This window comes from Poecile atricapillus, chromosome Z, assembly GCF_030490865.1.
Source record: "Poecile atricapillus isolate bPoeAtr1 chromosome Z, bPoeAtr1.hap1, whole genome shotgun sequence".
Classification (NCBI taxonomy): Eukaryota; Metazoa; Chordata; class Aves; order Passeriformes; family Paridae; genus Poecile; species Poecile atricapillus.
This window is the reverse complement of record NC_081289.1, coordinates 77,582,403-77,594,641: the sequence shown is the minus strand read 5'-3', so window position 1 is coordinate 77,594,641 and position 12,239 is coordinate 77,582,403. Positions and strand designations below refer to the sequence as shown.

At 38.1% G+C, this 12,239-nt stretch overlaps 1 protein-coding gene across 1 annotated transcript in view; it reads right to left on the bottom strand.

Moving 5' to 3' along the window:
• SLCO4C1 (solute carrier organic anion transporter family member 4C1) overlaps positions 1 to 10,046 on the bottom strand; it is a 28,023-nt gene extending 17,977 nt beyond the window's left edge. The window contains exons 1-3 of the mRNA XM_058826059.1: positions 9,766 to 10,046; positions 4,591 to 4,854; positions 560 to 754 (exon numbers count right to left, since the gene is read on the bottom strand). Of these exons, the coding sequence (XP_058682042.1) occupies positions 560 to 754; positions 4,591 to 4,854; positions 9,766 to 10,006 (700 nt within the window). The 5' untranslated portion in view covers positions 10,007 to 10,046. The remainder of the gene's footprint in view (positions 1 to 559; positions 755 to 4,590; positions 4,855 to 9,765) is intronic.
• Between the last annotated feature and the right edge of the window lie 2,193 nt (positions 10,047 to 12,239).

The following is a 12,239-nucleotide window of genomic DNA, read 5'->3' as shown; positions in this document are numbered from 1 at the left end:
TACATTAACCATTTAACAATTTTCAGTTATTGACATGAAAAAGTGACAGAAGGGGTGCTCAAAGTAGCTTTACCATACTCTACAGAATAAAAATTGAAAAGACTTGGTATTTTGTCGCTAAAGGACACTAAATGATTCACACAACCACTCTCAGTGTCAGAACAAAAACCTGTGACTTTATTCTCTGACGCCAGTATTTATATATTCTCAACAATAACCAGGGATTGGATAATTAAGTTACCACCTTCCCAAGCACACTTGTCATGCAAAATATCCATCAAAAGATGTTTCGTAGAAGGAATGTGATAAACAGCTTATGTTTACAGGTCTTTCATGGGAAAGTAACTAAAACTATGAAAACTATCAGAAGGTTTAATTTTCAGAGTGACAGTACTTAGAGCAAACTAATATCTAAATTGCACAATAACTGATGTAGAAATACTTTACTCATATAAGCAATAATTACAAGATTGTTTAACAGGAATTCATAAAAACACTTGGAATGCATTGCAGTCTATGGTCTATCCAGACATTGTGCTATAAACAGCTTTAAAGTTACCTATGTAAAGGGAAGACATGTGTTTTGGGACACTATCATCAATAAAAGCTGTCCCCAAAGTATATAAAGGAGTTCCTCCAACACCCAGCAGCAGCTGTCCGAGGATAAAGACATACAGATACTTGTGAAGTGAAGAGCTTGTGCTGACATGGCAAGTGGAATTAGCAAAGCTGCTTTCTGCAGTTAGACACGTGTCTGAAAAACAGAGACAGGAAGACTTTACAATTCTGTTACCCAACTCATCACAGTCCAATCTGAAGAATAATCTGTACTGAAAGCTAAACTACAAAAGAATGCTGTTATGTCAGGCTCCCATTTTAATTTTTACACTTGTTAATATATCCAATATGGCAGTGCCAAGCCTTCTGTGATATCATATCCCCCAAAAGAAATAGTAGCAGGGCTTGGTTTTTGTTTCCTCTCCAGGAAGGCAATAGGAATGAAACAGCCTTATAAGTATGCATTGGCTTGTTAAAAGTATTATTGACCAGATGTATGAAAAAGCCAACCAACCACCTGTCAAATGGTCATTTCACAGGTTATAAATACTCCTATGTAACAGACACTTATTGCATTCTTGTACCTTATAACAATTCTTTGGAGCACCAACAACTTTCACTCAAGTGTCAGAGCAGCCTGAACAACCTGAGGAAATCTGGGCCTGATAGAAAGTGCAGTCTGTCAATAGCAAAGATTATCCTCCCTTTACATTCACTCTTTTGAAAGGTGTTTGCCTATGAAAAAGGGGAAAACCTTAAAAACTTACACCACTGTCTCTCCTAGAACACACACTGCCACGTCTCTAGAAGGAAAGTTAATGTAAAGCCTCTGTACTTGTGCACACACACAAAGAGGGAAAAGAGGAACAGAAAACAGGGAGTACTGTGTTGTCTTCTCCTTTCTCTTGCTATCATTGTTACTTTTGGTAGCAGAATACCAAGAGACAAGATGCAGGAGAAATATTTCCATGTTTCTCCATATAAGAGCATAAAACGCTAAGAAGGAGGAGAAACTCATCAGTTTAGTAAGTAATGAGCCCCACTGAACATGAAAATGTCCACCAGATCAGATAAGTAGACTTATTAATTCACACTATTTCACTACAGAATTATTACAGCCTTTATTTACCTTAGGCCTTTTTACATCTGAGAACACTTTACTTACGCAAAGAAGGGGCAAGATCAATTCACACTATGGGCTCAGAAAACAAAATGTAAGGAAGTGTTGGCCACACACCAGGTATTTAAGGAAAATTTATCTTAATTAGTACTTCCTGTAGCACACAATTGGTGTTACAGTGCCATTGCACAGAAACAGGTCAACATGTGGGATAAGAAAACATCATTTCAAAGGAAGAGTCTTTAAAGTTTTCCTTCCTTTCAATTTAGGAAGTATCCTGGGTAATCTGTTCCAGTGTTTGACTTCACAATGTTGTTCACAATGAAGCTATTTTCCTTGCGTCAGGTGAGAAACTACGATTCACATTTGCTGTCACAGACATATAGAAACACTTTAAATTTTTAAAATAAAATTCGAGACTGAAGCTTAAAGGTATACTGCTTATATTTGCGGCTCTCACAGTCCTCTGTGCAGCCCGAGGAATCTAAGTCGATTCCGTTAGGGACGCACCAGCAGGGGACGCCCCTGACCACACATACGAGAGCCAGCTGAGGCACCGGCGGCACCTGCAACCTGGAAAAGTTACTTGAACAGCTGGCCACACCTGTCTTATAAATTTGAGTCTAAAACCTCTCTGGAGAATAGAAAACACGTTTTACAGTGGCTTTAAAAAACAAATAAACAAACAAAAAAACCACAAAAACCCCAAAAAACCAATAATGGGCAGACCATTGGTTAGCCAATCTTTCAATATGAAATGGATTGAACTTGTTCTAAGAAGGGATATTATCAGAAATAAATGATCAAATAGATTTGTAGAATAGGATATGTGTATACTCAGAATAAAAGTAAATTATTATCTCAAGATAAAGCAGTAAGTTCCAGGAAGTCTGTAAGAATTACGCTGGAGACTAGATGTATTTTGTATTTCAGACTAGACTTATAAATTAATATGACAGCCACATTAAATATTGCATTAAACTGTACTTTAAAGTTATCCTGCATGTAAAACTCACTGTATTGACATATAATAGACAAGATTATAATATAATAATCAAATAACAACTAGTAACAAGACCTGTTCAGAAATAAAATAAGTGGTAGATTTTAATACGAAACATCAAATTCAGGCTCAATAAAAAATTAAGATCCCTATAAGTGACTCATACAAAAAATTAAAAAGGAAGGCTTTTGGAGTGTGGTGCTATTAAATTCTGCAATTTATTATATAGTTAAAATGTTTCATCAACCTCAGACACAGCTAAACTAGACATCCCATAATCCTGTGCTCTTAACTTGACAGTTAAGAGATGCTGTTGCACTGCACTTGAAGATTTATGTTGATTGCCACAGTGCAGACATCCCCTGCACTCTTAGTTACTCATCTTTGACAGTGTTTTAAGTCAGCTTAACATCTTAAATGTGCTCACCACAGGCACAGCACAGGTACCTGCATTACAACAGTCAAAACAGCAGGCAAGCTGTCAGCTGACAGTGCTATGGTGAAGACACTACATTCCAATTCAAAAATTCTCCACTGCTTTAATATTTCACAAGTCCATAAAGAACATGTCCCTAATAAAGGTATCAAAATCTACAGCCATCTCCAATGATGGATGTTGGGCAAAACAGTAACGTGTTCTTTGGGATTTCGACGAAAATTGTTTGAAAGGGGAAAGATCAGTTGCAATAGTTGGTCATCTGCTCTCCCACACTGTCATTATCTTGTTCCAAATGAAAGAAAAACAAAATCAGATTTAAAATTTTATGTATTAAATTCAACTTCCCTTTCATCACAGTGAAGTAGAGACATCATTGTAGGGAAATGGGACTGTAACTGAGCCAGGAGCAAGTAACCTGCTGTCCCTCTCCCAAAAGCTAACAAACTTACCTGCTCATAGTCCCTGAAAAGACCAAAGATGTTTTCTTCTGACCTCATTCAGTTAAGAGTTCAGTTAATTTCCATTTCACATCCTCATATATTAGACAGGAAAATATATCTTGCCCAACTTTTCAAACTAACATCTAGACAGCTTGTTAAAGTGGACAAAATTATTACTACTAAGGAAATTAATTTGAGAATTAACAACCTTTCATCATGTTGCTTAATAGCTAATGATTTTTATTTAGTGAGCACTCTAATATGCTTAGTCATTGAATGCATAATTTTGATTAAAGACTGCCATATCAAGAGAATCCTGAAAGATTATATCATCCTGCCTTAAACATACCTGAACATTTCTGTATTATAGGTGAGACACTAAATGGAAATACAAATTGTTGGCATTAATCACACTGTACTAAGTCTCGTTTTGTGAGAAAAGTTTAAGAACTGAGAGACAGCTACACCCATGATTTAAGTACTTTTTTGTTCAGTACAGTTCAGTTTCCTCTTTATTTCAAATAAATCCACAAGTTAAAACATGTTTTAAAATAACAGAGAAACTTGTTAATGAATTCATTAGCATGCCTTTAATAGTTCAAAACCACAAGGAAATGCAAGAAGTAGTCACCTTCAGGCAGGACTGTAAGTCTAACAGCTTTAACATTCCTCCTACATTTCTGACCTAACTTGTCTCCTATTCACAAAGAGATGCCAGATAATTTTTTCTTTAACGTGAATTTTAATTGCATTCAGGAAAGCAAGAAAAAAATAGCATTTTATTCAGATGTTGCTTAAGAGCAAGAACTGATATTGACACTCAGATTGCTTCTGGGAAAATAAAGTTCGCTGCGCAGAGAGGCAGCTCCTGAACTTATGGATTTCAAAGAATCAATTTTCAGTTACAGATAGCATCCGTTTTAGGACATTGACAGAGATTAACTATGTTGTACCAAATAAGGAATTGCACCAAGTTGATACAAAGATTTAAATCTTTTTAGAGTAATTTTCAAAATAACCATAAGCTTACCTTCAATTTTACCTCCATATTGGTATTTTCCACTACTGAAGTGTGGTAAGGAAAAAACAAGTGAGCCCAATCCTAGCATAAATGCTGAGAAAGCAAGCCATCTTGGTTTGTGCCCTCTTTCTCCAAAGTAAGATACAAACAGTGACAATACACAAAAAGCAATGTCATAGCTTGAAGAGATTAAGCCAGTGAGGGAACTGTTCAACTCATAACGTTTCTCAATTGTTGAAATACTAATGTTAATCAGGCCATTTACCACAATACCTACAAAAATAAAAAAAAAAAGGAGATAATTAGTCAAAGATACTTTATTTCAATAGAGTTGCAGAGGTGATCTTACCCTTGTGTGAAGGAAAGGTTAAAATTAATATATATTTATACAAGGCTCCTTTATAAGGTATTTATTAGCTGTAAAATGCAGGTACATAGTAGATCAATACAGTGCCAGCTTAATTAGCCGAATTGCACAGGACCTATGTATTTGTCTGAAGCATAGATTTCAAACAGAATGCATTATGGTGTCATAGGATACTTTAAAAATTAAAGACAATTTAGTCAAGGTTATAACTTGCATTAGAATACATGCAAGTTTAGGACATAGTTTTCAAATGATTGCAAACAACCAACTCCTTGCTACCACAATGGAAAGACAGAAAAAGGCTTTTGAATGAACATGCACCCTGTATGATATAAAAAAGTGTAAAGCTATTTAAAAATTCTATGCAACTGTTTCAAAGCAACTGAGGTGATTTACTTCAACTCAGCGAAAAAGGTTTACCCCTTGAGTCTGTAACTTCCCTGAAGCAAAAGTATCAAGCAACATGGAAAAAAGTCACTGCACAAGCTGCCCTACTGAAGCACAGATGAACTGCAAAAAATTAACTCTAAGTAGAGCTAAGCTACAATTCCCAGTGAATGCTTAAACACTGTCCATTTTTCAAATGCATTGTTTGTAGGCTAACTTGAATCTTCTACCCTGCTTTACATCCTGTTTCTGTGAAAAAGACCAGGTAGTTAAACTTTCAGGAATTTGATTTTAGCAATCCCAAAATAGGATTAAGTTACAAGATAAATAGCTGTAATTACAACATTATCAGATAGCTTTATCATACCCTAATTAAATCGTACCCATAATAAAATATATACCTGAAAAAAAAAAACTTGTGAAGTATTAGATATACAAATATGTTTGAGTTCTGTAACCTTAGAGATGACTGATGAGGATCTCGCCTGACACAGGCCCTACAGTTACTCTTAGTCTAAAATTGAAACATGATTTTCTACCATCATTCTAAGAAGAGAACACAAGACTAGTGACAGAAATGTGTTTAAGTTAATTTTCAAGAAGCATTGCACCATCCATAAGTACAACTACTTGAGCCAAACCTCAGCATCTCCTTAGAGCATTCTACCGTACTAAAAAAATTACTCCAAATAAACCAGTTTTCTCATGGCCAAACTTCAGCTTTCTATATGGAAGTGACTCTTGGCACAATATTAGCTCCAAAACCCTGCTATGCCCTCTTTATTAAGGCTGGCGATTTCACCTGTCAGTTTAGCCATCACACTTAAATTCATATGGGAGTGACACAAGTATTCAGGTGTCCTTCCAGTGTCATAGTTACACATTCAGTAACTTTATTTTCCTCTTAAGAAGCATTAACCAAAGAACAATACTAGCATGAAGGAATGAACAAACAAGCTTTTTGCATCTGCCAGAACTTCAAACATTTTCTAAGGTTTTAAAACACTTGTATGAAGGTGTGCTACACAGCAAGTGGATTACAGAGCTAGAAGGTATTGCCTTTTACCTGTAGTTTAAGTCACTACCTCTAGTTTGCATACTAAAAGCCATAAAACCTTCCAGTTAATTATACTGGATTATTAGACTTCATCTGTAAAAATATAGATGTGATGAATGGCAACATAACTTTTCTAATTACACCATCAAGAGATTAATCACTAGTCTCTTCAAGAAAGACAGAACCTGACTGATACTAGCGATCTGAAAAACAAATTCTACAAGGACATCCCAACACTTAAAAACTAATTTCTATACTACAATTTTAACTACTCTCAACCAAAACCTTGTTATGCTGCCACATCTGTTAGAGATTTGGGCACAGTGTGTACTGGTGCATAAAATCCAGATTAATTATAAACCAACTTTATTTCATATCACAAAACATAAGAGTATTCTTTTTCTTCACCCATTCAATAAAAATACACATTTTGCAGTTGTTGTAACAATGGTGGCTGTAACAACAGGCGCACAAAAATAACAATTAAAAAGGCCTTGGTGAAAATACCAGCTCTAATCGGCCTATAAAATATTAGTGATACTCAAAGATTTTAGTTAGATTAGACTGGACCAGTCTTAAACTGTGGTTCTGGTGTTTTATTTACTAAAAATTATTAATGACATGATAAATAAACAGTCCTTCTTATACTAACAATAGCAAGAACTTCTACCTTGTTTTCCACCACAGCTATGAACTACAGCATATTAAGTTACTGCATTACTAGATGCAATCATACATTTAGGCAACTCTAAGTGCCATACAGAATGCAGGTATTAGTCACGTAAAAACATTCCAGGGCAAGAAGTGTTTTGTATTCAGGAAATACAGCTTTCACATGTACTTGAAACAGAAAGGGCCAGAAATTAGAGTTATGTTCCACCTGAAGTCTTCTGAGAAGCTGCAATACAGCATATCAGGTGCTAATGATAACAATCTGTTTTCGAGAGCAGCTAGAAAATATACTGACAACTACATACTTTCAGTTAGATTCACAACATACCAGGTCACTGCAGATAATCATCCACTATGCTCACTCATTTAAAAAGTCTAGTATAACAACTTACATTCATCAAAAGTATGTTATGGATTACTTCATTAATCTTCAACACACTAAGAAATAATCTTTTCTAGAGGTGCATTAGGCAAGTTTAATAGATATATTTTATCTTTCTCAGTGATGGTTTCTGTAATTTGGAGGGTAAATCAAATTATTAGACCCAAGCTAGACTAGACAATACTAGACAGTATTAGGTCACATAATTTCAAAATCCTAGTTGTGTTTTGTGTGCTTTTGTCTAAACTCTGAAGCTGCAAGACCTGAATATTTTCACAAAGTTTCACACACAAGCCTGGATTTCTTGCTGATGACCCTTGTTCTTCCCACATCTCAAAAAGGATTGGAGCTTGTCTTCAGCACCCAGCTTTCTTTATGCTCTAACCAAAGGAAATGTTCTTGTCAGAAAATCCAGGTAACATATCAAGAACATCACACGATCTATAATAGCCATGCCTACACCAGCTTCCAAAACGACAGCATAAGTTTCCTTCCTTTAAGGCCCTAAACCTGAACTTGATTCATTAGGTGCCTGGCATACGTGTACAGTTAGATAACAGAAGCAATAGCTGGATGAGTGGCACAAGCAACACCCATAATCTCCAACGGGGACAAAGATTGTTATGATACAAGTTGTTTTTTTTTATGATTGGGAACCTATCCAGACTACAACCAAGATTTTAAAGTATGCTGAGCTTTTTATTCAGCTCAATAATCAGATTAGAACAGAAGGACTGATTTGAAGAAATTGAGACACATTATAAATAGTCAAGACACTGCTTAGTTTAACAATCTTTTCAGTATCCTATTCAGGGCACTTTTAATTGCCAATCCATGTTCTTACACCACTCAAAAAAATTATATATGTATTCTAAAAGTCTTCTACTACTCAGCTATTGAAACCTATGATGCAAGTTCTTCCACAGACACATCCCTCTTCTTTTTTATTTATAGAGACAACAAATTTGGCAGGACAACTGCAACAGTAATCATCTTCTGATCCTACCAGCTGTAGGATCATTGTACCGATTGTAGCACAACCTTTCAAATTCAAGGACGAAACAACAGGCTTATCCCAAAATTTTCCAAACGCATATTTTCTAACACTAAATCTATATGCTAAGACAAGATCAGAATTTGAAGGGGCTAAAATCAGAAGAAGTTCACAGAAATACTTACTAAGACACTAGTTCATGAAAGGACTCTCCAAGCATCACAAGTAGCATTAAAATACTTCTAGGTTTTGAGCAAATCCTCCAATTCTCCTCTCCTCATACCATTCCAGTTGCCTCAGTATGCTTCCAGGTGGAATGGAGCCATCCAAACCCTGCATTTCTTTCATGTAGGCTGCTCTCTCCTCTAACACCAAATATCCAACATTCCCCTCCACCTCTTCATAGAAATTCCTTTATGAGTAACAACAAGAAGCTTTAAAGCAAATTGTTCAGGAAACACCCTTTTCTTTTCTAGCTAGTCAAGTAAAGTTGAAAGGTTATGAAAACAGACCCAATGCTCCTTTTTGCAGGCAAGTATCTAAGTTTCACAAACTTCAATTCTTCATATTTTTACAGTAATTCTTCTCCTCCCCTCAGTCAACATTTCTACTTTCTAAATCTAAGGCTTGCTAAGGCCCTAACCAATCATTAAAGAAAACCAAAAATACAGACAAGAATCTCTGAAGCTGAACAACAGGAATTTATGCCAAGCTAAACTTCAGGTTACTCCCAAGGTCAATTTAAATCATTAGTTAAGGTTTAGGAAGATGACTGCCCTGGGATTCACAGAGCAAAATCACATATTTCTGCTGTTCTCAAATTTACCCCAAGTCCCACCCAACCAGGCTAGGATAGTGTTTCAATTAGCAAGCAGGTAAGAATGTAGTGGGGAACTACAATTTTATATTTATATCATTGTTGTAATCCCTGGCTTTTAAGTCTCTGTCTGCGTGTGCACATGAAGCACTATTTCCCTGCGGTCAGTGGGGATGCAGCATTGACAAGTGGATGAAGCAAAGGGCTGGCAGGAGCGTGGATGAAGCAGTGGTCAACAAAGTACGTGGGAAAAGAAGAAAGGAGAAGCAGAGTGAAGTACAAAGAGTAATAAATACTGTGCAACTTCCCCATCCCGAGCACAAGTGTACTTTCTTCCCCTAGTGAAACCATTACCGTCACTGCTCAGCAGCGGCACTAGAGGACCCCTGTCTCTCCTTACCCACCCCCCAAAACATCACTATTCCTTCCCCGGCCCAGGCTTCCGCCCGGTTTCCCCCAGCCTTGGGATGGGGAACGGCGTGTGCCCAGACCAGAAGGGATAGGTTACCTTGGAAGATGGCCAACAGGCTGTAAGCAGCCAAGTACCCCTTGGGATTGTTGCAGAACTGCAGAGCTCTGGGAGTGCAGGGGCCCCACCCGCACGGCCCCTCCTCGGAGCCAGGGCAGAGCCCGGCGGGGGCCGCGGCGTCCGCCCCTGCACCGATGGGGCCCGCGAAGCACCGCCGGCCGAGGGCGGAGCTAGGCGTCTCGAACGCCGGGTTCTCGATGCCGCCGCCGCTACCTTTCATGGCGCCCGGAGCCGTTGCCAGCCGCGGCTGCGAGAGGCACCCGCGCCCAACGCTCCGCTAAATAGCCCGAGGGCGGCCCAGCCCCGCCGGGCAGGTGGCAGTGCTTCCCCCGCCCCTCCCGAGCCCGCCCCCCTATGTCCCGCTCTGCCCGCCGCCGGCCCCACACGATCACCTCCGCCCTGCGGCCGCCGGCATCGATGGCGTTTAACGATTCATGTCCATACTCTCCAACACTCTTTCTGAGGGAAAAAAGAAATAATACTAATACTAATAAATACCAATACATCGCGTACTTGAGAAAAGTCATCAAGAACGTTTCTTTCAAGAAACAGAAAAAAACCCAAAATATTAAACTGTTCTGTGCCAGTGTTGCAAAAAAGGGAAAAGTTGCAAAATGTACCAGTTATAGTACTTTCCCACTTTAGGCAACATGATCTGCCCACAACAAAAACTCTTGTCGTTTGCAGATGCTATGCTTCTGAAATTTTTTCTGTTCCTGTACCTCAGAAAGTTTCCACATGCCAGAGTTCCCAGTCATTAAACACATTGACTCAGCTACAGACATCAATCATGAGAATTTGCCAAGGGCATAAGAAAGTCTGTTTGCATTTAGTATAAATCATTTGACTCATCTGCACAAGAATAATTGGGAGAGAGTCTAGGGATCCAGACGGAGAGCTGTCACTACTAGTGTTCATCTCTGGGCAGTACAAATTAGTCCCGAAAAGTCTTTCCCCTTTAAAGAATTCAAGACATTTTAGAGTCAAGAGAAAGAGGATTGAAACTGGAGACATCAGCAGTGACTTTGGTTTCACATTGAAAGCCAGGGCATCGTCTTGAATTCCCAGCCACCTATTTTTAGAAAAAAAGCACACATTTTCCAGTGTTCATACAACACAGAAACTAAATGGAGACATTCTTCTGTAAAAAGAAAACAAGTAAGTTAGAGAAGAGAACATGTTTCTATTTTATTAAAATAGGTAAAGCTGAAAATGGAGAATCAGCTGTTATTGCTGCTTCTGTGGCATTTTGCAGGGACAGTGTTTGGTGGCTAGAGCTGGAGGGCCATGGACTTCCCTGGGTCTTCTCCATCCTCCTCCTCAGCCACCTCAGAGTCCCTTCAAGGTGGTGTCCCACCCCCACAGCCAGAAGTGACCTTCCCAAGCGACAGGAATGCAGAAAGCTACTTCCCAGTGAAACATTCCTCTGGTCACTGATGATCCCAAGCCCTGAAATTAATATCAGGCTATAATCCAGAATGTTGTTTCCTCGAGTGGCTATCAAGATATATCCCAGTTAATAGCTTCACTAGACATCTAAGAATATGCATAAACCAGCTGGCACAATCTGTTTGAAGGAAGAATATATAGTAAAGACTTATTTTTGTGTTTCCATTTGTTTGGTTTTCTTTTATATCCTCCTAATTATGGTAAGGTAGGACATGCCATTTGAAATAACATCCTGATCTTTCCTAGAGTGTCTACATGCTTGTATAGAAAGAGTAACCCATGAAATTGCTAAATTATTATACTGCTAATAAGACACGAAAACCACCCCTTGATCTGCCAGATCAGCTAGGTTTGTTGTTATCTTCATCTAGCTGTCTCTACTCTGGTTTTGTTTTATCACCACAGGAAGATGACAGAACAGAAGGCAAAAAGAGAAGCTAGTGGAGCTTGGTATGAAAAAAGGTGTGTTCAGATGAAGCCAAAAACATTTTTAAGAAAACTGGGGAGGAGGGTAGCATTGTGGTGTCCATTGTAGTGTAATCTGGAAATTAAATAGGGAATTGAATAATCAAGGAAATTAAATTGGATTGAACTTTTGAGAATTCATACTGTGCTAGTAGAGCACAGATTTTAGGAGAAAGCTACAGGGACAGGAAGAGAGAGAGAATAAAATATGTATTTTTGTGCTGGTTATGCCCAGAAAAGCAATTTACTGAGAAATGCAGCAGATTTAACCAGCTTTTATAAACTGCTTTACTCTGAGACGGTATTTAAAGACATTATAGAAGTTTAAGTTCATGGCATTTAAGACCAGATACAAAACCTACCTGAAAGTGGCAGAATATAAGTGGTTTTTAGGAGAGTAGAGTGCTCAGATAAAAAATAGTAAAAGACTGTGATGTGAATTTGGTGAGGTATTTGCTTAGGCCAAAGATGTTCATCAAAAGGACAAATATGACCAACAGTTTATGTACATATTGCAGAGATACCAGCTGAAGTTCTTT